The 27,026-nt window shown below is 43.0% G+C and overlaps 1 protein-coding gene and 1 long non-coding RNA gene across 7 annotated transcripts in view; one reads left to right on the top strand and one right to left on the bottom strand.

The window, feature by feature from the left end:
- VMA21 (vacuolar ATPase assembly factor VMA21) overlaps positions 1 to 22,511 on the bottom strand; it is a 98,816-nt gene extending 76,305 nt beyond the window's left edge. The window contains exons 1-5 of one of the 6 annotated variants that reach the window (XR_008439320.1): positions 22,387 to 22,511; positions 20,669 to 20,778; positions 18,996 to 19,172; positions 18,062 to 18,119; positions 16,175 to 17,017 (exon numbers count right to left, since the gene is read on the bottom strand). Coding sequence is in view for 3 of the 6 variants with exons in the window: in XM_053989918.1 (XP_053845893.1) it covers positions 19,030 to 19,172; positions 20,669 to 20,778; positions 22,387 to 22,496 (363 nt within the window). In the remaining 3 variants the exon portion in view is untranslated. Of the gene's footprint in view, positions 1 to 16,174; positions 17,018 to 17,128; positions 19,173 to 20,668; positions 20,779 to 22,386 lie in introns of those variants that run through there. The other 5 variants (XR_008439318.1, XM_053989918.1, XM_053989919.1 and 2 more) reach the window with 5 other exon arrangements.
- A 926-nt stretch (positions 22,512 to 23,437) lies between these two features.
- Positions 23,438 to 26,278, top strand: LOC128814255 (uncharacterized). Its single transcript, XR_008439321.1, has 3 exons — positions 23,438 to 23,788; positions 24,483 to 24,718; positions 25,052 to 26,278. It is a non-coding gene; the product is annotated as an uncharacterized LOC128814255 (long non-coding RNA).
- Positions 26,279 to 27,026: the final 748 nt, after the last annotated feature.

Raw genomic sequence — 27,026 nt, 5'->3', positions numbered from 1 at the left:
TTACTTGCAATATGACAGATTTAGCAAAAGTGACAGTTGCTTGCTGTCCAATATCATTAGCCTGCCTGCCACAAGAGCTCAGACATGGTGCTCCGTTGTCTAGCAAAATCAGCTTATTAATAACCATACAGCCTGGTAGAGAATTTTCCATACAGCTGAAGCAGGGCTTTGAGCAGGGGAGTTCCCAATTCACAACCTACGGAGATTCAAAATCAAATTCTAGCTAAGATGAGGTCCAAACAGCAAACAGGTTAAATGGACTGGCATGTCAAAGGGACTAGGATAGATAAGCATCTGTGCTTGCCTTTATTACTCATCCTTCATTACCTTTATTACTCTGGTCCCTGAGTCTGTGAAGGGAATGGTAATCTAATAAAAAGGTTACCTGAGTCAATGAAAACAATGCAATTCATTGGTGTGCCTTGGGCTCAGCTCCCCAAGGAATCATTATCTCCTTTTCCCTGACAGGGCTCAGCACCTTCCCCAAAGTGCTCTGTGGCAGCAGGTAAGGGCCAGACTGCTCTTCCAGGTAGATAGAAAAGGATGCAAAGGAAGAGAAAGACCTCTGCTTCCTATGTACAGGTGTTTGTTTTACAATGTTAAAACAAGTTTGGAAGTAATTCTCTGTTGATTCCTGCAACAATATACTTCAGCTAGATAAAAAACTGGCATAGTCGATGAGGTTGTACTACAAATACTATAGCATTTGTAGTAAGGCCTTCATTTTTATGTTAAGAAGTTAAAGTTCAAGAACAGAACCAATTTCACTGCTGAAAAAGAACCCCTACAATTTCCCATTTAAAGCCAGGCAGGCAAGATCATGTTCTGAACCTCTGCCTCCCCTGCCACACAAAGCATGGACCTGCACCACAGCAGCACTTCCCACGTAACGCAGCCCAGGTGAATGATTTCCCAAAGCTCCTCACAGTAATCCCAAGACCAGGTCATTATGTAATAATTCCAAGTGAAATGTTTTTGTTTTAACATATACCTGTGGGAAAAGAACGTTCCACTATTTTACAATGAGCTCTTTAAAGACATCCTGGGAAATTTTCCAGGAGCTACACCAAAATGGAAGAACATTTAGTTATTTACTTTACGGGTTTATTAGAATGTTTGAAATAATTCTTGTCCTCTCCCCCCCACAGAATAAAAGCCTTTTTTTCTTTGTTAATTTGAGAAACGTGGCTCTGATCCTGTTGCTGAGGTTTGCATGTGTAGACTGTCACTGGCTGCAGCTTGGAGCTAAACTCTCAGGGTTCAGCCTGCACCAAAAGCAGCAGGAGGACAGGACTGGGAGAGGGCAGGGATCCATCACCCCATCCCAAGGAACTTAAACTGCAAGCAGTGACTGGGTTGCCAGTCAAACCCAGCTCTGGGCCAGCTCCAAGCTAAAGCAAGAAGCACAATAGGGTTTAAGGCCATTTTAATACCCTGAAAGGTTTATAAGCACCAGAAAGTCATTTTACTGCAAAGTGCATTGAATGGCTTTACATTGGTAAGGTGGGATCTGTACTCATTCTCAGAATAGGTACCAGCATCTGGTACCTATCTGGGAGTCAGTGCAGTCCTAGTGACCTTTGTCTACATCAAAGTAACTCTCCTTCAAGAAGGAAGTTATTCCTTGGGCAAAGCATGCCTAGCACTGCTCTTGCTGAGGCATCCAGCTGATAGGAGTTTTAACCAGAATTTCCACCATAGGAAAGACTTAGGAGAGGTGCTGACACCAACATATCCTGGCAAGTCAGTGACAAACACAAGCCACATCAGCCTGCTTAGAGAGCAGCTCACAGAGGGCAACAACTGTCCAGTGTTCAGACAAACTTGGAGCAGTTTTGCCAGAAGGAGGCTTGCTGTTAGACTGCAAATCCCTGCCCCATTCCACGTTGTAATGACATTTTAGATTTTTTATTACCATTTCATAATGGTAATTAAACACAGGCGTGTGCACAGAGAAGTCCGCTTGATATATAGGGCAAGGCTTACCATCTGTAGGCAGCAACTGGGACCTTGCAGGTTCAGCTATGGGGCTGCAAAAGTTACAAAGCCACCAGCACCCCAGTGATCATGTAAGAAAAACTATGGAGCTATGTGGTATTTCTCTACCTGTGATCACATGTGGAAATCTACCTGTCTTCACTGATGTACACAATGCTTGGGGGCTTGCAGCGTTGGATGGCCTAACCCCATTGCTGTCTTTGCCGTGCTGAGGGAGCCACTGATCTCCCAAGTGACAGGGTTTTTTTGCAGCACAGAGAAGCCACCTCTCCTGGTGCAAAGACGGCTATATGCCACCAAGATGAGATTTCTTCAGCTCATTTTCCCTCCTGGGGTCCAAGCCCTGGACACTGTGGCCAACACCCCTCCCAGGTGCCTGGGTGGGGGTACAAAACATTGGGGAGCTGCTCCCTGCAAAATTTTAGCAACACACCAGAAGCCCTAGAAATGGGGAGATGCAAAAGAAGTGGCCACCACACATCTGACTACCCATGACCCCAGGGGTCCAGCGTGGCAGGCAGTCCTTGTGCAGCGCCCTTGAGTCTGGAGTGAGACACTGCCCTCAGGTTAAGCCCCTGTGTTTACACCCATCTCCTCACACAAAGGCCACACAACCTGTCAGGGACCAGCCAGATCTATGGGACCACTGGACTCAAGCACAGCAAGAGAAAGAGAACAAAGATTAAAGAGGATATAGGATGTGGGCCCTGGCAGGCTGCTATTCCAGCTGAATATCACAAGGAACAAATGCAAAAGCCAAAGTGACAGGAATTGTGACATCAAGTGCCTTTTAGATGGTAACAAAAAGAGTCTAAAAATTGAGTACAAGAGATTCTCAGTCCCAGGGGAATACGAGCCTGTATCTCATACCAACTGATTTTTCTGTTGCACAGTTCATTTTAGGACAACGCTCACCCTCACAATGCCAGTCCCATGGCCTGAGGCTGCTCTGGATTCAGACACCTGACTGCTCAGGAACAAGCATTTCTGTTTGTGAATAATTCAGATCCCTTGCTTATTTAGGTTCACTTGGGCTCCGTTTCTTGCTGTTGGAATCTTTTGAGTTCACAGCTGCTTGTGCTGTGGATGCACAGCCCCTCCTCACAGCCCTTCTGTCTGTGTCAGAGAACCAGTTCCCCCAGTAGCTCTCAGGTACTTGAAGCACATAAAGTACTTACAGTGCAAACACAGCTTCCACAATATAGCCCTGAAAAGCTCAGGCTTTCCTTTTGTTCATCTTGCTGCAAACCAAGATTACTTTCTGCTCTGAGACACACATTTGACAGTAGCTCCATGAGAGTGCTACGCATATGAGTAACTCTTCCATGACAGTGGCAAACACATCCAAACCTACAGTCCCAGTCTTAAAACAGACATGGACATCCAGCAGTCAGGGACACAACTATCCAGCATGCACTCATCAGTCAACATGAACATTTGCACTCGGACAAACAAACACAGCGACTGTGCTGCAAACAGGTACAAGTCTGCAAGTGCAAGAAACAATAGAAAGTGCAAAGAACAACAGCAAAGCCCCAGCAAGTCACATCCTGAATAGTAACAGCAGCCTGAATCATTTGATATAAAGCATTTCACTGCCTGAGCACAGCTGTCTCTCACAAAATATTATTACCACTGTTAAAAGAAAGCCATTATGGCTTAAGCACAGCTTTTTTTTTTTAATTGTGTTTGAGACATCTTAGACAAAAACAGACGAACAGCACAGACAAATTACAGAGCTGTTTCACAAAGTAGCAATACCCTAAAATGATCTATTTCAGGTAAGGTGCTGAGTGGCCGTGTTTGCTTGAGGTACCATTGCCTGCACCGACATCTCAGTCACTAATGCTGCAGCCCCTGTTCAGCACTGTACACACTGACACCTGCACGTGCATCCCAACACACAGCCCCCCCTGAGGAACACGTCCCTGACTTACCCTTCAGCCAGCCAGCAGCCCCAAACCCTCTGAAAGCTCCTGCAGAAGAGTTGACAGAGTTTCACCTCGTTACCCAGCAAGGGCGTTATATAACCAGCACCATTTCTGCAGGCAGCGAGGATGCACCCCGCGCACATCCCTCTCCTTCCCATCCCACATGGACACATCTCCTAATAACAGCTGTGCCACAGCCAGCCAGGGGGACAAGGTGGGCTATGGGGTACTTGTGGAAAGCAAAACTAACGGTTTCAAAGAAAGTTCAAAAGGTGCCTGATGTTTATTAAGAGGCATTGCTACTATGAAAGGAAGTGGTGCAATGGTATAATGTTCCTTAGCCCACTGAAAGCAGCTTGGCCTAGATTTTCCTGTACCGTTTGATGTGACCATTCATGCAAACAGGAGTAAAACTTTCTCTTTGCTTTTAATCAAGCAACAACAACACAACAACAAAAAAGAATGAAAAAGTGACATATACAAAACACCTTTTTTTGCTGTCATCTGGGTGTTCTGAGCTACTGTCAGACAGAGAATATGCAGGAATCAGCCCCATTGATTAAACTATTATTAGCAGCAAACAAACAGATGTGTTCAGCCAGAGACAGGACAAACCCCATGACCTGTACTTCAGGACTACAAACAGAAAAACCCCCATTATTTTACCAAAGGCTTATTTGTTTTTTTTAGCAAAGAATTCTCCAGCACAATGTGTAGAAGCAAAGTATACAGCATTTTAACATGCAGGAATTAATATAAAGAAATATAACATTATTGCCTCTGCTCTCTTCCCACAGACTAAATCTCATCAGCTTTCATAGGACTGGGACCAGGTCCTGTATATGTAATAATCCTAAACAAAACGTGGCTCGTAGTCATTCAGGACATTCTGGTGTCCATGAATCACTGGCAGACACCCTACGCAGTGAACAAATGCATAGGGGCTGTAGCTTTAGGACAGACATAAAACTCTTATGTAAGCCATAATCCTCTCACAGACTCCTTATTCAGTGATTTTAAGAACGGTGCCGTAGAAGCCTGCTGGCATTCCAGTGGCTTTTAAGCAATTTGAAAATGGGGAGACTCCAGTCCCACCCCCTCCCTGACACCAGCGCTGCTGTTGGTACCCAGACTTACCTTGCAGGGTTTGGGGGCACAGACCATTGCTGTTCACCAATATTTTGGTCCTCTGCAGAGCTGCTGCTGTTGCTCTCTGTGCTGAGTGAATCACTGGGATTAATCTCCTGCAGAGTTCACTGAGGCTAATGATAATCAAGTTAAATTTACACTATATGATCAGAGTTTAATTAGGTACTGTTATACAAGTCCTATTAATTACAGCAGTAATACCCTTACGAAATGCAGATGAGAGGGTGGGGCTGTGGTCAGAGGGGGCTTGGCTTCAGATGAATTCAGGAAAAAGTCCCATTAAAATGCTCTGTGTGTCCCTTCAGTTATCCGCTTGCCTCTGTCAGTGCTCAGGATGAAACAAAAAGCTTTAAAAAATTATAATCCTACAAAATGTCATAAATCTAGAAGATAAATGATCTCCTACATGCTACACTATCACTTCCTATTTACACTGAGAAGCAAGAATTCCATTTTAAACCCCAACGGGACTCAGTCATTATTAGCTTGCTCTGCTCAAAATCCTAAACAGGGAAGTCCCAGGTGATAGAAGTCATCTCTTTTGCACGGAGATAAAGATAGGCAGGTCTTCCTAATATTAAAAAAGTAAGTTTTTCTGTTCCTTCCCTAATTTCCTCCTCTGGATGACCTGTTGAGTCAGAGCAGATGCCAGCTTGTGCTTGGCATTTGCTTTGTACAATCACAACCTCCCCTGGGACACAGACCCATGTGCCCAGGTGCCTCCCCTCCGTGCCCCTGCAGCACTTGCAGGGCATCAGAAGGGTGTGAGGAGAGGCAGCTGATCTGAACCGTTCTGTGAGCTACATCACCTGGAAACTGGGATGTCTCTGCCAACAAGGTGCAGCCAGGGATGTTCTGGAGCTCAAGTTCAGGAGCAGACTCCAGGTCCAGGTCTGTCTACTGCAGGCAGTAGTAGCTCCATTGGGAGACATTGCACAGCGTGACATTCCAAGGTCTTCACTTCTGCTAAATCTTCTCTGAGGCATTCCATAGAAAGAGCAAAGCTTGTGCCATGTGGCTTCCATTAGCATTTGCTACATATGCTGTTGGATGGCTTTAGTGAAACCTCCCAGAGACCATGTGATGTTACTGCTACTAATGTGGAAACACCAAATCCTTGCACTCACATGGTCACAGACACAGGTGAAGGTCTCTTCTTCATTAACTAATCAGCAACACAGATTGAGGCTTGTTAGCCAGAACAGGTGCTGTTCTTGAACACGGACACTTGTATGAGCCTCCTGGGCCCAGGTTCCCTCTCTGCGAAGTGCTTACCCAGTCACAGGAGAAGCCTTGGCATCTTGCCATTTCTGCCACTGCAGTAAATTTAATTCAAACCCCAAAAGATGGGAGGCACATTTCCTTCTTCCTGTAGGATTTGTCACCCTCTCCCTGTCAGACAGCAGCAAAAGATCACGCCTCAGCACTCCCACTTTGCACAAAACACATGTAAAGCAGCAGTATGTTACAGCAGGCTGTACTAGACATTAATTACCAAGCCCTGCCAGCTATAATTATCTCATTAAGTTTTGGCTATAGACACTATATTGGCCCTTTACAAAAAAGCCTGGAGGATACAGCCACACAGGATCCAGGAGGAGAGTCCTTTTCTGGAGTGTTGTCTAGGTCCCACCCCACCACTGCAGACGGTCAAACTGTACATGGAGTTATTTTGATGAAATGGCAATTTCAAAGCAGCCTGCATGGCCCTGTGTGCATATTCAAATCCCTCTCTCTGTCCCTTGATGGACAGCTCTTCTGGGGATACACAGGAATTGAAGCAGGAGAGGGAGATGATGGTTTCTTGACAGTTCCTTGCTCTGAAAGCAGACTGAGATAGGCTTCTGGTCCAAACATTTCCCTCACAGTCCAGATGTGTATCCTTTAGAAGACCCTTAATCTCTCCCACACCTGGGAGTTTGGCTGAGTCTATGAAAGGACCTCTGGAAGGACAGGGCTGGCAGAACACCTCAGATCCCTTGCTGGGATTTTTGCTTGATTTAGGTACAAAGGACTTGCTACTTCCCCTCATTCCTGGCTACCAAGTATAGCAGGGACCAGGACACCCCCCAAAAGCCATACTTTGAGGACCTCCACATCCTCATTTCAGCATAGCAGTGCTCTGAGGAGTTAAGCACCAGGCTTTGGCCAAAGCCTTCAGTCTTTTTTCTGCAGTTGTGACGCTATTTGGTCCCTCACTGCTGAGAACGGCATTTGTGACACACTAATGGAAGCACAGCAGTGCTCCTGCAGCAAGGCTTTGATTTAGGAAGCAGAACTGCTCAGCCCACTCTGCTCTTGCTGATGTAGTGACCTGGTTTTGTCAAGACTGTTTTTCTCCTTTTGTCTTTGATGTCATTTTGGAAGGCAAGTCATGAGAATTTCATGGAAGCATTGACTCAAAAGTTGGACTAAAACAAAGCCAATCACAATACCATTATAAATGAATGAGGTGCAATTTCCCCTTAGAGGATTATTACACTATTTAGGGTTCTAACACATTTATTTCCACAGTTTAGTAATCACTTTCATGCTTCTCATAGAAATATAATCCATTTATATTTTAATATAACAAGTTACAAGGATTATCAGTTCATAATAAATATACTCGTCCCCTAAAGCATTTAAACAGCCCCTACACTTCATGAAGAAGATCTTACTTAATGAGCAGACACCTACAAATGAACAAGGAAACTAATACTGTGATGTATAGAAACCTTCAAACTGCAAAATACATGCTGCTTAAATTACTTTTCTGTGAAATTAAATATTTTTCAGCACTCAGATTTTTACTTTGAAATTACTTTTATAATGAGAAGGCTTTGGAAGTCTTTGAGACTGCCTTTTGCATTGGGAATTTGTTTACCTTGCAGTCTTAAATTTGGAATATTACATTCAGCTCATGCATAGGACTATGTCAAATCAACACATCACTCATGAAAATCCAATTAAGGAAAGCTGTCAATAACCAAGAGAAATCCACCCAAAAGAAAATTCTGCCTGACTTGCACACTTAGGTCAGTCCTAGTGCTGAAGTGCCCATGAAACCACGTCCATCAAAGCCAACTGAAATCCACTCTACTAGAGAAATGTAAATATCTCTCTTGGCCTACTGGCCTGCAGTGAGTGACAGTATTTTTCTCTTGCAGTTGTCTGGAGATGGGATGGGAGAAAGTAACTATTATCTGTCAAACTAAAGATGTTCCCTGCCAATTCATAGAGCTGCCCAACATATTTCTGGCAGAATTCTCCTGTAAGCTCCAGGTGCTCACTGCACTTGCAGCCATAATTCTGACAGAGTTGTAAGGCAGGAATATGAATTACCCTCTGGAGCCTTCAATCTCTGAGCTTCAACACATAGTTCAACTTCCCAGTCCCGCCAGTGGTGGTGTTTTTCTTCTTCCTTCCACATGCTGTATCTGCTGAAAGTGTTTTTTCCCCATAAGAAAATGTAAAATTAATGGTCTAGGTTGCTTTCATCTTTCAGTTTTGCAGATGTGTGTTTCCTTAACCCTTTGTTGTACAGATCAGAGTCACTTGAACTTCTGCAGGTTCACCTATCAAGAACTCCATTCACAGAAGCACAGTTGCTTTGGAGAGTTCCAGGAAAATAGAAGTGCTGCAAAATCTCAAAAACCCTTTTATCAGGAATCCATAGATAGGCTGGCCTTAGGGTTATACAGAAAGGGTTATTCCTTTTAGCTCTGGCTGGCAAAGAGAATAGACATGTCTATTGTGCAGCCTCTGCAAATACAGGCCATCCCTAGGGAAAGGTGAAGGGAGGAGATAATTATAAGTGAAGTTTTTATTGTTCCTAGAAAATCAATCTCATGAGTCTTTTCTTAGTTAAGTACCAGTTATCCCAACATCTGCAAGGCAGTGTTTTGTGAGCAGTGTCCAAACAGGAACAAGTTGATGTACAGGATATAAATTTCTTTCTGGAAAGATTCTTTTGCAATTCTCTCCAGATTTCACCAAAAAGAAGTACTTGGGTACCCAGAAGACTTTGCTCAGTTAAAAAAGCCCAATGCAAAATTCACAACTTTGCAGAGAAATTCTCCATTTTTCATGCAGTGAACTGTACTGATCAGGGTCTATTTCCTCCCAGCTAAAGCCCTGTGGTCCATCCACACCCTGGAGTTGCAAGCCCATACCTCATTTTAGCTTTAAACAAGCTTCTCTGCATTAATGTAGGGTCAGCTCCAGCTAAGGGTGTCTCCTCACCACATGGGGCTTCAGCAAGTACACTGACTACATCCTTCACACTCCCTTCTTACTTAGCCCAGCACAACCATTTGCAGGACTGTTTCAGAATGAAAATAGAGAGTGTTTTTATCCTAGATCAGTGTAGAATCTTATACATCCTGATGCTCTCCATCTGCAGGATTAACAGGCCCAAAGACAAAGCATAACAGGTCTCTGCCTTCTGTAGTCTCTTCATGTATCAGACCTTCTGGCATCCTGGTGAAGTGCATACCAGACCAGGATCACTGTAAGTGTGAGCCATGGATTAAACCTAATGCTGTTTTCTTCACTTAAGGAGCAAACTTTGCAAAGTTCCTTAATGCCCAATGAAGCAGTTTTACTGTGGCAAGGAATTTTCCTCTTGTGAACTCCATGTTCAAACAAGCTCCCTGGTGAGGTGCACACAGGCTGTCTTTTAATACAAACACAAAACTCACATTTAACTTATTAGCTGGGGGAGGAATACAGATGAGGCTTGGATGAATCTCATGAGTCATTGCTTCTGTAGGATAAAAAGCAAGCTTGTCTCAAACAAAATAAATTCGTTTCTATTGTGCATTGCAGATAGAAGTGCTTAAATAATAGAAAGATTAATAGAAACACTTCAACCAATTGTTCTAGAAAAATGAAAAATAGCTTTTGCATTATGAAAGAATATTCTTTAAATACAGAGAAATAAAACATTTCAAATGAAACAATGTTTTGGGAGAGGGAGACAAACGCAGATTAGTCATGCTTGAATGTACTTTCCCAAACAATGCACTGCTTAGAGCTAAGACTAAGACAAGCACATATCCCAAAGTACACATGATAAAATAGGGACTGTATATTAGTTTAATTCCTTTATCATTTGCTCACTGCTGTATTTTTTTTTGTCCATGCTAAGCCTTACCCTGGATAGCACCATATACATATTCTGCATCCTGACCCCTGAACTCATTCCCTGCTGAACCTTGTGGAAAAATGAAGGGACATGCTCTTGAAGTGTGAAGCAGGACAAAAGCCCAGCACTAACACCATTGAAAAGAAAATGGAATAGCACCATTCAGGTGCAGTACCATCCTCCAGTATTGTGCAAATTTCAACAAGCCTTTTTTATTACTTTAAGTTTTTAGATGTGGAAGGAAATGATGAGACAGAGAAAAGGTATCCCTGAAAGAAACCCAGAAAAGTCTAAAGCAAGCTGAACAATGGCAAAAAAGTACTGAAACAGGGATTTAATGGAATATTCAGAAGAACTGAAAGGAAAGGAAAGGAAAGCATGGGCTACCATGTCTGCAGACCTTGAAGAGAGCATCAAGCTATGCAAAATTAGGTAAAAGTCCAGGTATCCACTGATTCAAGTTCTCACCAGAAGGAGTCCCTAGAAAATCCCTATGGATGGGTGGTAGTGAATAGCAGATATTGCTGGCAGAGCAATGGATAAAAAATTCAAGTTCCAATCCCTTCTCCCACCTGCCCTCCAGTTCTGACCCTGTGATCAGCCACAGCCAGCAAAGTGAATCTCTTTACCTCTCCAAGGGTAGATGTGCCATAGCACCAAAGCCAGGTCCAACAACTCCAGGAGTTATCCTGTGCTAACTGCACTAAACACTTCCACCTGGACACATTTGCTGTGTTTGTTGGCAATATCCCTTTAGCCAGACTGATCTGGCTGTATGGTGACTTCTTTGGGACAGAGACCAGCTCTCCTGTGCGCTCATACAGACGGAGTGCAGCTGGATCCTACCTTGTCCTTTGGAAATAGCTGCAAGAGCAGGCAGCACATGCAAGGCAAGTGCTATCTGGATACTGTACAATGTGCCATATACAGTATTCTGTGATATTCACCTTTGTTTTTAGCACAAAAGGAATATGCAGTGAATTCTGGAGACGAAAATCCATAAACAACACCACCAGTTTCATCCAAAAGCTTTTTTTTTCGGCTAAAGCGGCTTAAATTTGTACCAAGTCTCAAAAGCCTAGTTTAAAGCAGATTTTTTTTCCTGAGGAAATATTACAGATATATTTGAAAAACAGTGTTTTTCAAACACTGTTAAGAGTAAATGACGGCTTTATACTCATTTCCCATTACTAGGAATTCAAATGAGGAAGAGTCAGTTGCCATCCTGTTACTGATGGATAAGTCTTCTTACCCACCCAAACCACAGCAGTCCTGAAACAGTTACGTCCAATACCTGATTTTCTGCATTTCAATTATCATCTGATTCAGGACCAGTCCTTGTTAATTCTCCAAAAGCCAGGATTGCAGGCAATGGGACTTCCTTTATGATGCAAAACCTCACCTGCTTTTCACATGAATCTGAGCACACTGGCTTCTACAAACACACCAACTCTTACTGGTCAGTCAGTCTACATGAATCTCTGAGATGAGCAAACTGCCGAGTTTGAACTGAAGGAAAACTGTCTTGTCACAAATCAAGGAGACAACACAAAATAAATTACTCTTGTCTGCTTTACTGGTCAATCAGTTAATGTATTATATCCACACACAGATATGATTGGCTGAGCTCATGCTTATGTAATCAGACATATTACTCCATTGCTTCATCTGTAACTGAATAGAACTACAGCAAATTAGTTCTGGTGCTCTGCAGAATTACCTGCTGAGATGAATTACTTCTTTGCTTTTTGAACAAAATCCATAAAAAGCACACAAAAATCATTTATCCCATCAAATACAATTTGGACCATGCAGTTAGGGCACAGCTGACCCGAGGTGGAAAGTTCACAAGCCACTCAGCTCTCCTTCCAAATGAATCCCTTGTGTAAGCTTGATATAAAGCAAACACAGAATTCTGGCATGGGCAGGAATCTTGAAGAGCTGCATCCATCACATATTCCTGAGGGGGTCTCTAAGATTTCCTGACCTAAAGGCTCAATGTAGTTTTCTTTTAGGGCTGGAGAAACGAAAGCAGCCTGGATCCCACTGCTAATGCTACTCAGTGTACTTACATATTCTTGAGTCCTGTAATATGCTAAAATAAAACTACATTTGACCACAGAGTTTGAACCACTGTTTTACCACTGTTTTGAACCTAGTAAGTATCTGACAACACAGAAACATGCTGCTATTTTGGTGTTGTTAATTACTCCTCCCAAAGGCCCGTGACAAATAGATAATACAGGAATCGTCTATAAAACTGATTTTTTTCCCCTCTGAAATCAATTTTCATGCCTTAAGTATCAGAGCTGATAGAACAAACAATTCTGAAAATACATGGGTAGGAAAGCAAAATACCTACCAAGTGTTATAAAAGCCTCATCTTGCCCTACAAAGTTCAACATAATCTTAACTAGGGATCACAAGAGATATCTCACTATAGGCAAGATTTGCTTCCATGGAAAGCACTTACTAAGGAAAGGTGAAGAGGGAGAAGTACTAAAAGAAGTGAGTGACTTGCTGCTGTTTGCAGAACTGTAACAGGTTAGAAATAAATGCTAGATAGGAATGAAAGAAGTGGCTTAATGCTAGATAGGAATAAAAGAACTGGCTTCACGATCAGTCAGACATTATCATATAGGAAGAGGCCATTAAAATTCACATATAAAACCCAAGGTCCAGTTTTCACTAAGTAAAACTGGGAGCTGGGTTGAAGCCCCTAAGCATTAAGGCCAGCAGAGGAATCTCTATTAAACACAGGATTTGGTGTCTACTCAAGCCTCAGAGATATTGGGCAAACCCTGCAGATGATGAGCTACAGCCACTCTACATTTAAACAGGTAGCTGCACCTAACACAAACAGCCATCAAAATAGTTCTGACACCCAGATCATCAGAATCACCTTTGGTTTGAATGTTTTTGTGAGGGCATACTTGACTCTGAAGAAAAAAGCATTGCATTGCAGACATAACAAAAATTTGTAAAGAAAACTTGATGCTCTCTCATAATGCTTCATATTAAGAATCACCCAATACTTGCTAATTCTGTAGGAATTATTCTAGGAATGGGCTCCAAGTGTGACATGGTTTGAGAGCAAAGTGGGTTCTTCTGTCTTCTGTCAGACACAAAACCACCTACACATCAAAGACAGTCCCCTGAAATGAGCAGCATTCCAGCTGTGAAGCCAAAATTCCACTGATCTCGAACATTAGCAGAGCCACATTAATGACTTAAGTGTGGTAAGAAAAACTGCATCTTGAGGATGAAGAACTGCAAAGGTATTAAATGTCTCCTCCACGGTGCCTGCAGCATAGGCTCACACCCACAGAAGTGTTTGTTCTTAATCTCTGACTGCTATTACTCTCACTCATAAATCCTTCTTCAATTACAAACAGTTTTAATTAATAACATACCCCCAGTGCCTATGCCATTTCCACTAAAACTATTAAACCACAGTGTCTCATGTGGCAACTAAAAGCAGCAACAGCCTTTTTTGCAGGCCTGTGAGCAGTTTGTACTATGTTAAGGACACAGCTGCAGGTAAGCACCTGATCATCCCTCCAAACAGTGGGCCAACAGGGGAATCATCTCAGCAAGAAGCATCCACAGCTGGTAGAACAAAATGGTTGTGAAGCATGACAGCAAACCTGCACTAAAAAAAAAAAAATCTCCATCCCAGGCATTCAGCCAGCCAGTCACCAAATCATCTATTCAATTTTCCTAGCTCTTCATCCTGGGCATCCTTCCCCACAAAACTTCCCAGTCTGTGTCCCTGCCTTTTGAAACAGGACCTCGATTGGCTCTGTCTCATGGTTTCAGAACTGAGAGACCAGCACCAAAAAAAGCTGCTTTCTACAGGAATCCACATGCATTTTCTCCATCCCTTTTCTTACTGCCTTAGGTTCAAACAGAGCTCAAGTCCCAAGAGCTTACCTCCATTTCCTCTTTTACAACTACAGCTCAGCATTGTTACACAACACTGTGTTTCTCCTAACAAAGAGACTCAAGCTCTATGCCAACAGCTCAGAAATTCAGACACTGGTATATCTTCAGATAAGAGAATGACTGTGGGGGCCCTGAATCACACATTAATTTCTTCTTGCAAGACTCATTCAAGCACCTGAGGGCTTCCTCTTACAGGGACACAACAAGCTCTGCTTTCTGTCACCTTCAAACAAGCGGCTTCTGTATTACTCTTCAGCTGACAGTTGATTGGAGCTAATGAAACATTAGAGTGGCAGTTGCTCTTTGGTATTTTTAAAGAAATATTTACACTCCAAGGGCTTGACCATGCCCTATGAGATGATTCAGAGCCAGAAACAATGCTGGTTTGTACAAGATGAAGTAAATAAATGCATTCCAGATCTCACACAGCAAAGCTGTCAACCTGCGAACAACTTTAGTTGGAAGTTTAAAATGGAATTAGCTTACTATTTTGTATTATTTACATTCAATATTTCAGACCAATGGTTCTGCACAATCCCTTGAAAAACAGTGGAATAAACACTTCCAAACAAAACATATGGTGCCTTTGCCATCATATATCAAGCCATGCTAGCACATTCCAGCCCTCACCCCATCTCCCCAAGTCACTCCTTTTCTTCACAGGACCCTTCTCCTCTTGCCCCATGGGCTGCACCTTACCTACATCTGCCATACCCAAAATATGGTATTTTGGAATACCACAATGTATGTCTCAGTTGGTTATTTAAGGGCCCTTTGCTTCCTCATCTCTTACTCACCTGAACTAGAACCAACCACACCCCTACAAGATGCTCTCAAGTACACCCTGTCCAGCTGCAAGGGCTGTCAGAAGCCTAAGCACATTTTGTTTAACTACAGTAGTCACAGCAGGCTAAAACCCATCAAACCTGCAGTAATATCAAACATTTTATTGTTCACCAATGCACTAGGTGAGAACATAGTTTCTCAGCAAGCACCACACCTTCCCCTGGCCCATCAGAGTGATCAGGTAGCACAGCCTGCCCTCTGCCTGAGGGTGAAAATAGCACAGGAGCTTGGGCCTTCTGAAGGGTAGGGTTGTTGGTTTTGTGTTTGGCTGTTTTCTTGGGGTTTTCTTTTTTTTATGCTGAGTGTTATTACTAGGCCCTTTCTTACAAGGAAAGAAACCGGTAGGCAGTGTTTTATTTTGTTTCAAATGTACTATAAAGACTGTTTCAAGTTCATGTACCTTGATCAATGACAATTCCTGTTAATGACATGATCACCATCATCACCATTTGCTCTGGAGACTTCTTACTCAGTGCTGGCAATTAATAGTGAGTTTAGTCAGGCATCCCTAAGCACAAACCAAAGCTGCTCATTCACCTGCACAGTCACAGGCTGGGTTATCTACCACCAAAGTGTCCTACAGGCATTTGAAAAAACAGAGATATTAAGTACAGAAGACAAAAACTAATGACAAGTCACTCATTTCCCACTTCCCAATTCCCCCACTGTCTATTCACTTTTGGAAAATGTTCTGGAAAATTTCTGCTACAATCTGTCTCAGGGTATTTGCTCACTGTGAGATACAATTGCTTGCATTAGCTAAACTGATTGTCAACCTATGCAAACACATGAAAGAACATTGAGAGGCAATTGTGAAGTACTGAAGGACTTATGCAGTTTTCCCACTTGTCTTTTTAAGAGTCGTCTCAAATCCATTCCTAGTAGTAAAATTAACAAGCTTACACCACTTTAGAATACCACACTGTTAAAAAGTTTACATCACCATCCTACAGAAAATTAAAAAATCAAACCAATAAGAATTCTGATCTCTCCACAACTTTTGTCAGTTTAAATGTGGTAGGCTTGACCTTGGCTGGACACCAAATGCCCATCCAAATCGTGCTAACACTCCCCATTCTAGCTGGATGGGGAAAGAAAAGGTAACAAAAGGTTCCTGGATTGAGAAAAAGCACAGGAAGTCATTTACTAATGACAATCATGGGAAAAACAGACACAGTGTGAGGAAATTAATTTATTACCCATCAAATCAGAGTAGGGTGATGCGAAATAAAACACCTTCCCCCCAGCATTCCCTTCTTCCCAGGTTCAACTTTACTCCCAAGTTCTCTACCTCCCCCACAGTGGCACAGGGGGACAGGGAGTGGGTGTTGTGGTCAGCTCTTCACACATTGCTCCTGCCCTCCTTCCTCCTCAGAAGAGTCCCTCACAAACTGCTCTAGTGTGGGTTCCTTGCACAGGGTGCAGTCCTTCGGGAACAGACTGCTCCAGTGTGGCTCCCCACTGCTGGCAAGGAGGGAAGGAAGAGAATGCTCCCCTGGGCTGCAAGGGGACAACCCTTCACAGGCTATTGTCATTGCACCCTTTACCTGAGGGATTGTTCGCACTCAGCAGCACAGGCAGCATCAAACCAGCACATGGCTCTGGCTGTGCAGACTCAGGTGGTGTCTCTTTTCTCACCAGGAATGTTGTGGTGAATCAAAGCATTACCTTCAAAGATCTTCCAATGGATGGATTAATGCTGAACTCATTACCCCCAACTGCTGAGACATTACAGCACCTGCACATACAGCAGAGGCCAAACTTGTCAAGATTTTTTTAACTCAACAGTTATAATAAGGAATAATTTCCCTGTTATTAACTTTGTGTCTAGGGATTCTGCTACATGGAACATAAAACAGACATAGCACAGGACCCAGCTAATAAAGCATAGCAGGTGTGTTCCTCTTGAAGTCAACATCTTAGACTTCTGTAATATTCATTTTTTTCTGCCACTGTCTTCTAGTACCAAATAAACTTCAACTTCTTTTTTTCTTAAGTGCAACTCTTCATTTTTTCTCCACTGTGAATAAATTTTAAAAGAAAAAAAGAAGTTAAGCTATTGAATGGCGCTATATATTTGCTTTAAGCTGTACTCTACATGTGGAATATTAAAGACATTATTCAAAAAGTGTTCAGCACATATTGTTTACTAGGTCTTGTATTGCAGGGTAGGTCTTTATTAAAAGGCAGTATTTGTTCCACAACATACACTTCATACACTGGAGAACAGGAATCCAATATGCCCATGTACAAACTAACTTTGCACTTCAAGTACTCTGAGAAGATTCTCCAGTTTGCCAGCAGCAACCTGACAAGGGGGATCTGGATGAGAAAAGGTAACACGGCAGAAACAAAGCGTAAAAACTGATTTGCATTAGTGTGCCATGGTGCATATGCTTGTGCACACCTGGGACTGGGGTGGACAAGACAAGAATGAGGCTTGGGGACACAATTCTCAAGCCACTGGGCACAGATAACCAATTTTTGCCTCATTTATACTTAAGTTTTATCACAGACACATGCAGCACCAAAACCATGCCAAGCCCCGTATTAAGCAAAAACCTTCCAAGAAAGGCTAAACTAATACAAAAAACTGTAAAATTCAAATTAACACAATGACCTCAAGTACAACTGCTTAACAGGCATTATCAGGGTGAAGAAAGTTTGCCTTGCTGGAACTTTAGGAAAATGTTTTAGCCAGAGATTAAAAAGCTTGCTAACAACAGCACAACAGTGGAATGAATTCATGTTATCTTACAGCACAAAAATCTCACTAAGCTTTGACTACAGGAAGTTCTATGCACAACCAAGGAAAAAAGAAAACAATCATCATATTGTATCATTTCACAGTGCACAAGTAAGTAGTTATGAAGAGAAGTCAATTTTCCATGTGGTCATTTTTGTGTCCTCTGCTTCAAAAAGGACACCATTTGCAGACAACGACAGCTTGTTTTCTCTTGCTCCTTCCCCTCCAGCCATTACAGCAGCTTATGACTATTACTGACACTGCTCTACCATAGGAAATCTAACTGCACACTTCAGCAAATATCAAGGAGATACATACCTGTCTAAAGACATACAAAAAATAAGCTATGCCCTTTCCTTTGCATTATCAGGATAAACTGCAGAAGAGGAGAAAGATGAGCAATGCATGATACCAGTCCTCCCAAAATGAAATTAAAGATTAAATTTTACACTGCAATAAAAAATATATTTGAAAAAAAATTGTACTTCACATTAGAAAGACATCACCTGAGTTTCTAAACAATTCTGTTTTTGAAATTACTTCTAAGCACAGAAATAGATTAATTACACCTATCCCACTGTGTTGGTTTGGGCTGGGATAGAGGTAGTTTTCTTCATAATAGCTACCATGGGGCTATGGTTTGAATTTGTACTGAAAACCAACACACTTACGTGTGCAGCTTTTGTTTTACCTATTAAACTGTCTTAATTCTGACCCATGAGTTTTCTCACTTTGCTTTCCTGATTCCCCCACTCATCCCACTGAGAGGTCACAGTGAGTGAGCAGCTGCATGGTGCTCAATTCCTGGCTGGAGTTAAACCACAACACAAATAAATCAGGAAACTATTCACAGCAAAGTGAAATTCCATCTTTTATACTGTAGCTGCATAGTAAGTAATGTAGCTTTTTTAAACAGCAAATTAATTCCTTGAAAATGTAATGTTTGCTTCATGCCAGTATTATTTTCAGAGCAAGCCAGAAAAATACTAGGCATGGCAAAATTAGCTACAGGAGTTTTCAAAAAATATATAATTATTCCACTTTAATTGCAAGTTAAGGCCTCCTCAGCTCAACATAGTAGAAGCTGGCTAAAGAACAACTTCCATCACCATTACAGAAAACACCAATACACAGTCAAGATGAGCACAAGTCTTATTTTAACCACAACTGAGGCACCAGCCTCCTCTTTGTGCATGTGTATTACACATTTGGAAGAATGATTTTCCTTCAGCTCACAAAAAACCTGATTTACATTCTGTGGACATCTGACACCGATGATCTTCACTTTAGTCCTGTTTGCCTTCGCGCCACTGCCGTGAACCCTCGTTCCAGGCTACATAAACAAAGAGAGCAAGTACCACATGGACAGTGACTACAGCAACTATGGCAGCATAAAAATAGCTGTCTCTGTCAGACATTCCCAAGGAACCTGAGAAAACAAAGAAAGTAAAGAATATTAGTTATGAGCTAGGAGCTCTGCCATGTCAGGTCACAATTCTCCCTAAAGACCACAGTTACATTTACTACTGTATCAAGTGTCTGAGCTCAAAACAATTCACCGTGAGCTCAAAACAATTCAGGAGAGAATTCACCATGACAGTTAAAGGCCTTGAAACTATTTCCGGAGCAAAGCAACACTACAGTATTCAATATTTAACATAAAATAACCTAGATTTGACGTCAACATCTTAGATTTCTGCAACATTCACTTTTTCTGATAGTACCTTCCAGCACCAAACAAACATCAACATCCTTTTTTCCTAAATGCAACTCATTGTGGGGCAATAAAATGGGGGAGGGAGGTGGGAGGAAGAAGGGGGACAATTCTGTAATAATTTGACACTAAAACAGGAGAAAACAGTAGAAGAACAATTAAATTTAGAAGACTATTACCTTCTGTATTTAGACTATAAAACAATAATGCCCCACCAGTTAAGATACATGAATGCATCTCATATGAAACAAGATTTCAAATATTGAAAGAACCAAACACTGAAATATTGTTTCCCTTAACCGATTTAAAAACCCCAGCAGTCTCCCCAAAAGCAAACAAAACCTACACATTACAGCACCCCAAAATCATCACCCTGCAAAGACAATCCTTTCAGTGCCAACAGATCTCATAATTAACTGACACAGCGAAGTTAAAGCTCAGCTTGCTACACCTCAAATTAAAAAAAAAAAAAGCTAAAAAGGCTCTTGAAAGTTACTTAACAACCTTTGAGCCTTCATGTACTACATACAGTAGTACACGCCAAAGGAGAATCGTCTCAGAACAGCTCAGTTACACACCCATGAACTGCATAAAGCAGCTGCTTTCTCCCTTCCTCCTCCCCACTTCCAAAGGAGATAACTTCCTAGAACTGCAGGAGGTAAGTATTACAGCCTTGCAGAATCAGGACTGCAACACAGCTGCTTGTTCAAACAAACAGCCATAATCTCTCTTCCTTTTTATTTTTTAATTAAAAGAAAGCTCCACATGCAACCACATTCAATATTTGAAATTGCATATAACTTGTTTAAATGCGCATATGTTTCAAAAAGCAAAATATAAACCTCAGAAACAACATTACTGTCTCAAATACATGACTAGTTTGCAATACCTGCAGGAAACGTATCTCTGATGATTCTGACAAAAGTCTTCTGCAGGGTAGTGTTAAAAACCTTTAGGTATGGGGAACAATGCACCTCTATACAATACAAATCATTTTATAATAAACAGCAGATTTTGGACTGCAGACCACAATGCAGAGAAAGATACATTGACCATTTATATAATTTTCTGTTCTAACTAGATATTACAGGACTTTTTGTCTATATATGGAAACTTCCTTTGTTCATCAGGAAGAACAAAGATGCTATTAGAGGATTGTGCTTCTCCTCCATTTTAGTAATAATAATGCTAATTGGCAGAAACAAAATTACCTTCAAATACATAAGCCTTTGATGAAAAATATAGCCCAACGGGTAATGTAATCATTAGAGCTGTGAAGAACAGAAGCGTTCTTAAAGTTGATGTTAATGAACCCTCATTTCTGAAATAAATAAGAGAAGTTACACACAAAAGAAAGTCACAATATATATGCCTGAAACAGGACAAGAACTTGTTCAAAACAGAAGCTGATTAGTTCTCAAGAACTGAGTAAGCGTATTGTTTGGAAGCAATAAAGACTTGAAGTATGCATTTGTTGGCTGCAATAAAAATGAGAGTATTCAAAACAATGTAATGATTCTGCCAGTCTAAGCTCACAAACAAAATTAAAAACAATCTTTAGACTTTTCCCTGTGACTGCTTTGCAAGCATTATAACATAGGGGGGTTATGTTAATAGGTTTATCAGTACATTACTGCATAATTATTAAGTATCTAATATTAGTTACACACGTACATGTCATATGACAGTATCCTGCATTAAAACTTGCCAAGTTCCCTTTTTTTTTAAAGTAACTACAAGTCCAAGGAAATGACAAATCCTACAGGCTGGCATAGAAAGGGAAGTACACCGAATGAATTTAAGTTTACGACTCCAAGTTCCTTTTTATTGGGTCCTCTTCCTCTATTTAAAAACAATTTCTCAGTTTTTAACTAAGAGAGCTGGAATAAGTGTAGTAACAGTCACAACATAGAGCGACTACACCAAAACTCTGCCTTCACAGACCTAAATCTACAAGAGGTTTTACAAGAGAAGGCTTATGAAAGTTTATGTACTTGGTAGGGTCTCCTTGAACTTGACCTGCTAGAACAGGTGTTGTGTTTACAAAACACCACATACAGCCTGGTTCTGTGTGTTTCCACCAGTTCTCACTCACTCTGCCTGGCTAACTACATTATTTTATGCTGAAGTAAATATGTAAGCCAGGCAATACCCTTCTGACTTTCAAAGATTGCCTCATTCAAAGACATGACTCCTTAGGGCATTGAAACACAAATATATGTGCTTTTCTTTGAAAAAAAAAAAAGTGGAAATGGGGTAAAAAATTATTTCATCCTCTGACAGTTATGTGCAGCCATGCATAGCTTCTACACTGCAGCGAACAGCACTGCTGGCTGCTCATGTACTGCCATACATTTAGGCAGCATATTAAGCAGCTGTAAAAAAGCAAAACATCCGAATTCTTCTCCTTTACTGGCCTTTGCCTGAAGGACTGTCAGGGTGGAGGACAAAACTGCATTCAAAATTTCCCTAGGGAAATTAGAAACCATTCTATCAACACTTACCCACAGAAAAGTAAGATGACCTCCAGCTTATTATCAAAGTTAAAAACTCCACTGCTGACAAATACTTTTCTTACACTGACATACTCTCATCGCTTCCCTACGCGGCAAAAACAAACATTCGTGTATGAGCTCAGCCTAGCTCGGCACGTTTCCCCGAGGCCGGCAGCCTGCACGCTCGGGATTCGGGGTGGCCCAGGGTCAGGCAGCGTGACCACGGCAAACCGGGGGCCTCCTCCTCCACCCGCTCCGGCTCCTCCTGGCCCGAGCTACCGCTCCCTCCCGCCCCGCGGCCGCTCTTCCCCGGCTGCCCCGTGGCTGCAGCCCCATCGCGGGCTGATGGTGCCGGGCGCGCTCCCCGCGGCCCAGCGCGCAGCCTTCCCCGCACCCCAGCCCCGGGCCCTTCTCCCGCCCGCCCCGGGACTCACGGCCTGAACTCGGCCACCGGCACGGCGCTCACGGGCCCCGGCCCGAACCGCTCCATGGCCGCCCCGCCGCCGCCTCGGGCCCGCCGGAAGCCGCCGCAATGGCCGCGCATGCGCGAGGAGCGGCGCCGCCGTCGCCATAGCAACCCTGGGGCTGGCGCGGCCTAGCGGTGGGCGGTGAGTACTGCAGCGGGGCCGCCCCGCCCGGCTGAGGGACGGGCATGGAGGGACAAAGGGACGGAGAGGCTGAGGGATGGAGAGACTGAGGGATGGAGAGACTGAGGGATGGAGGGACAGAGGGATGGAGGGACAGGGGGATGGAGAGACTGAGGGATGGAGGGACAGAGGGATGGAGGGACAGGGGGATGGAGGGACAGAGGGATGGAGGGACAGAGGGATGGAGGGACAGGGGGATGGAGGGACAGGGGGATGGAGGGACAGAGGGACGGAGGGACAGGGAGATGGAGGGACAGAGGGACGGAGGGACAGGGGGATGGAGGGACAGGGGGATGGAGGGACAGGGGGATGGAGGGACAGAGGGACGGAGGGACAGGGGGATGGAGGGACAGAGGGACGGAGGGACAGGGGGATGGAGGGACAGAGGGATGGAGAGACAGAGGGATGGAGGGACAGGGGGATGGAGGGATGGAGAGACTGAGGGATGGAGGGACAGAGGGATGGAGGGATGGAGAGACTGAGGGATGGAGGGACAGAGGGACGGAGAGACTGAGGGATGGAGGGACAGAGGGATGGAGGGACAGAGGGATGGAGGGACAGAGGGATGGAAAGACTGAGGGATGGAGAGACTGAGGGGTGGAGGGACAGAAGGATGGAGGGACAGAAGGATGGAGGGACAGAGGGGTGGAGGGACAGAGGGGTGGAGGGACAGAGGGACAGAGGGATGGAGGGAAGAAGGGACAGAGGGATGGAGGAATGGAGGGACAGAGGGATGGAGAGACTGAGGGGTGGAGGGACAGAGGGATGGAGGGAAGAAGGGACAGATGGATGGAGGGATGGAGGGAAGGAGAGGTGGAGAGCCTGAGGCATGGAGGAAATGAGGAATGGAAGGATGCAGGAAGGAAGGGACAGAGAGATGGAGGGATGAAGGGACAGAGAGATGGAGTATGGGGGGCCAGAGAGATGTGGCACTGGAGGGCAGCCTGGGACCTGGACCACAGCAGCAGCTTCAGCTGGGTTTCAGCAAAGTCATCATCTCTACAGGGAAAACTACCCTGAGCAGGTTCACTGCCAGCTTGGAACAGTGGTGCCATCTGTGCTGCTTACAGGTGCTTTCCTTGAGGGATATGGAGAGTGTTTGTGTATGGCAAAACTGCTGTCAGATGTCCTGGGTGAAGGTTGAGGCTTTCCAGGAAATGCCATGGTCTCGGAGCAAATAAAACCCATGGTATTGAGATGTTTTGATGAACTCATCAGTACAAAACACTTCAAATGAAATAACACAGGGCCAAGACATTCTCTGAAAGGGAGACTGCAAATTGTCATCCTGTTAGGAGGGAAGCTTGTTCACTTAAAGGTTTTCTGCTCTCCTGCCACTAAATTGAAATTCCTTCTCCAGCCAAAGAAAAAGTTCTGTTCAAAATCTGAAAGAAACCATCCCCATCATAACTAACAGGAGCTGCAAATGAGAGTCCAAGGACTCTTGCAGCATTCACTCTCCTCCAGCCTGATGAGCACTAAGCATTTCCAAGGTTACGCTCTGTTCAAGCTATTCATTCACATTCCTGCTGAAGCTACTCCACTTAAATACTCACCAAAGGATGGACTTGAACACAGCTTTTCAACAGAAGCCCAGAATTTTACAGTCTCTGCTGTGCAATCAATCTCATTTGCAGGGGAACTAATTGTTGCTACTCAATGAACAGTTTTTGCAGGAAATAAAGCCTTGCAAGCTTCCAAACAAAAGCTCTGGAAGCTGTTTAATTAACGTTGCCATTTAATTGAATCTCATATACTACAGTAATAACATATTTGCCCCTTTTATGCTAAAATCATGTTGTTATCTTGCCACTCAGCCATGCCAAACCTTAATTGTGTGAGTCACTAACTCCACATGACTCCTTCCTCATCTTTTCCTGCAGGGTGCAGCCATCCAGCATTCCTGCAACCTCTGCCCTGCTCCTTGCTGCAGTGCCATACAGCACATGGCATGGCAGAGTGGCCTCTTCTTTCCCTCCTGAGCCACCACGGCATCCTGCTACCCTGGAAGAGAAGAAATATGACATGGTTGCTTTCCTTGCAATCAGTAAGATGAGGAAATAAGCACTTTGGTTTTGGTGGTTCCTGCTGTGATCTTGCCTCTCAGAATTTACTCAGAGTGAGTTTCCTTCACCTGGGTTGGAGGACACTAAATGGGCACCAGCAGCTTTAATGGAAGGCAAGGAGCAGCACTGTCTGCAGCATTGATTTTCTACACTCTGATTACGAATACTGAGGCATTTTATTTTGTTTTCTCCAACATGCGTGAGAAAGAAAGTGAATTGTTAAAAGCACTTTTTTCCCCAGCAATGAACATAGCTGAGCTGGCAGCTCCCTCGTGTTTGTTAAGATGCAGCACAGTTCAAACTATTGAGCACTTACGGGGTCAGGTCTGGCTTTTGGGGTCATGCTTTCACTGTAACCCAACCAATTTTATGTTCTTTTAAAACAGAAGAGCCCTCCTCATCTTTGAATCCACTGCTACCTGAGCCAGCAAAGTGACAGCTTGCATGAGGGGGGCAGGAGGGGGCTGGCATGGACCAGGGAGGGCCTTTGTAGCCCCTACTCAGTTGGGTGGGGATGCAAGGTAGGTTTGCTGTGTAACTCAGGCTTAAAACTTCCAAATAATTCTTCAAAACACCTAATAAAATTTTAGCTAGCCAATCCCAACACTCAACCGAAATGTGGGAGCAGGTTTTGTTTACTTATAAACAAGTAAAGCAATTACAAATCATTTTAGAAAATCAATGAAGTTAATTTAGAGTTAAGATAGAAATTGGATCACTGAAAAATTATGAATGTGGGTACAGAGAACATCTAATCACTAGAGGATGTTCTTTCCACATTTGGTTTGACTTTCTTGATTGTTTCCCCAGTAGGGAAAGCAATGACATAAGAAAGTTTAATAACAGAACAACAAAACAAGGAAATATAAAAGTGGAATAAGTCTCACATCATATAAACTTACCATAAAGATGCATATCAAAGATTAGGAAGTAGCAAGTCATTTAAGGCTGAACAATCCAAATCATTAACTTTTAATATAAAGTTACTTCATATCTCACCACACTGATGTTTTTATCTCCTAGAATAATAACAATTTTGCTGAATGACTTCCTGCATATCAGCTGCTTTTCTTTTGTGAGCACATAAAGGAAATACAAAAGTGTTAGAAAAATTTTGCAACTGTGAAAGAAAAAAAAAGCCTTTTATTTGCATTTCTGTATTAGCTAAAAGACCTAGAGTGTACAAAGTTTTGTCTGTTTGTTTCAAATTTTATACATCAGGTATTCTGAAATTTCAGACCTGTCTTACCTTCTGGATTATAGAGCAAATATAAAACTTGCCCTTAAGCAGAAACTGTGCTGCAAGAACAAGAAGCTGCCAGCTGTGGGACTAAATATCTGCTATTCTAAGACTTTATCCTCAACATTTGCCAGGAGATGCTTGAAGAATATTAAAAACACAGGCAGCCCCTGCTTTTCTGCGTCTCAGGGGTGCAGAAGAGGCAGGAAGGTGCCTGTTAAAGCAATACCATCTAGTGGCGGATGCAGAAAGAGAATCCCCCAACAGGAGCAGAGCTGGAAAGGTGAAAGCTGAAAAGACATTATTTAAAAACAAAACCACCTGCTTGAGAGTATTTTTTTTCATTACCTGTTTCCATGGTAATGTATCAAAAAGGATGATATACAAATAAATATTTATCTGGTCTGTGAACCTCTACACCCCAGAAAAGATGTTTCATGAAAGATGAAATGATGGATTGGCTAACTCTGGAATGCTCCATGATAGTCCAGGCTGAAAGCCCAACAACCACAGAGCATGTTACACAGTTGGCCACCCATCTTCTGTGGGAATAGAACCACAGTGACATTAATGCTTGGGTTGGCAAAGAAAGCATTTATCTGGGCATTACAAGGCTATATTCCCTGTTACTGCACATCCCAAGATAAGTTAGAGCAAAGATCTCAGACACCTCTATTAGCTAATGGAACTTGGAAGTCTCACAGTGCAATTTTCACCTCTCTCTAGTATTGCTGTCATTTTGCAATGAAAACATAGTGCTGCTGATGGAAGTGGCTGCCTTCCACATGCATTGTGTAATCCATGTGGCACCTACATAAACAGAGTGGGAAAGACTTCATTCCCACAGCTGATATAGGTCAACCAATACTTACCAATTTCAGGTGAAACTCTAGATACTGAAGGAAACAGACCCTTTTTCTGTAGAGGCAAATGTAAACAAAGTCTTACAAATTATATGCAGTTTAACCAGTATGTGACATTCTATACCCCTGCCCAGGCAAACAGTGCTGACTACAAAGTGGGTAGTGTCAAATTTTTTTGCAGGTTGGAGGGGGTACTTTTCCAAAAACTACTGTGTGTTAGCACAAATGCACGGAAAACATATCCCCTTCCCATTGCTA

This window comes from Vidua macroura, chromosome 14 (genome assembly GCF_024509145.1).
Source record: "Vidua macroura isolate BioBank_ID:100142 chromosome 14, ASM2450914v1, whole genome shotgun sequence".
NCBI classification, from domain to species: domain Eukaryota; kingdom Metazoa; phylum Chordata; class Aves; order Passeriformes; family Viduidae; genus Vidua; species Vidua macroura.
This window is presented reverse-complemented; position numbering and strand designations above follow the sequence as displayed.